At 51.5% G+C, this 1,281-nt stretch overlaps 1 protein-coding gene across 1 annotated transcript in view; it reads left to right on the forward strand.

Annotated features, from left to right (window-relative positions):
• FBP1 (fructose-1,6-bisphosphatase 1) overlaps positions 1 to 1,281 on the forward strand; it is a 47,415-nt gene that overhangs the window by 25,620 nt on the left and 20,514 nt on the right. The window contains exon 4 of the mRNA XM_011976010.1: positions 1,069 to 1,209. Within this exon, the coding sequence (XP_011831400.1) occupies positions 1,069 to 1,209 (141 nt within the window). The remainder of the gene's footprint in view (positions 1 to 1,068; positions 1,210 to 1,281) is intronic.

Raw genomic sequence — 1,281 nt, forward strand, 5'->3', positions numbered from 1 at the left:
CGCCTATAATCCCAGCACTATGGGAGGCCGAGGCGGGCGGATCACGAGGTCAGGAGATGGAGACCATCCTGGCCAACACAGTGAAACCCCGTCTCTACTAAAAATACAAAAAACTAGCCGGGCGAGGTGGCGGCGCCTGTAGCCCCAGCTACTCAGGAGGGTGAGGTAGGAGAATGGTGTGAACCCGGGAGGCGGAGCTTGCAGTGAGCTGAGATCCAGCCACTCACTCCAGCCTGGGTGACAGAGTGAGACTCCATGTCAAAGAAAAGAAGAAAATCATTAATAGTAAGAAATCAGTGGTTAAGAGCTGTGTCCTTAAGGGGCTCCCTTCCCTAGTGTTAGAAAAACTCTGGACCACATGACCCAGTTGGCTATGTTTTTAATGAAAAAATGGATTACAGCACATGTCACGTTCTAAGAGTAGGTATTATTTTGGTAACTTTTTGGTGTGTGTGGCCGGGCGGGGGGCGGGCACTGGTTTGTGATGTAAAATGCGCTTCTTCCTGTGCATCACGGTTAACACATTGGACAGCATCTGCTCTACCCCGTAATGACTCTGGGGAGAGATTCTGAGTCCCTGCATTTCTGAGAATTTCCCTGACATGTGAGTGACATAGACCAGGGTATGGGCTGCAGCAGCAAGAGCTCACAAAACCGATTTCCTCCCCAGACTGGCTGCCCTGCAGCCCAGTGTCAATTTGTTTAAATGAAGATGGAGTTGGCAGGTGAAAGAGGTGGATGCCCGTAATAAGATTACATTAGTGCGAGCTGGCAAGGAGCCATGCTCTTTTTTGGAACTGATAGTGGAGAGATGAGGGAATATCACATTAGAAGACTGGAGGAGCGCCCTGATGGAAAGAGGGATCCAGATGCAGGAAGTCTGGGTTCTGGGGGGAGGCTGCCGTGGTCACTAATCAGGATATTGCTGACGTGTAGGGAAGGCCGCTCGGGGAAGATGCCCTGTTTCATCAGAAGAGCACCTTGAGAATGCCTCCTGCTGATGGTTGAACTGTAAAAAAGAATCACAAAACAAAACAAAAACATTCTTTGATTTCTTTCTTGCTCTAGAAATCAACTGATGAGCCTTCCGAAAAGGATGCTCTGCAGCCAGGCCGGAACCTGGTGGCGGCCGGCTACGCGCTGTACGGCAGTGCCACCATGCTGGTCCTTGCCATGGACTGTGGGGTCAACTGCTTCATGCTGGACCCGGTGAGAGGCCTCACAGGAGGCTGGGGGCTTGGCTGGTGTCTGCGAGCAAATGAATGCTATGCGTGGGGGGTG

Source organism: Mandrillus leucophaeus, unplaced genomic scaffold, assembly GCF_000951045.1.
Source record: "Mandrillus leucophaeus isolate KB7577 unplaced genomic scaffold, Mleu.le_1.0 Scaffold161, whole genome shotgun sequence".
Classification (NCBI taxonomy): Eukaryota; Metazoa; Chordata; class Mammalia; order Primates; family Cercopithecidae; genus Mandrillus; species Mandrillus leucophaeus.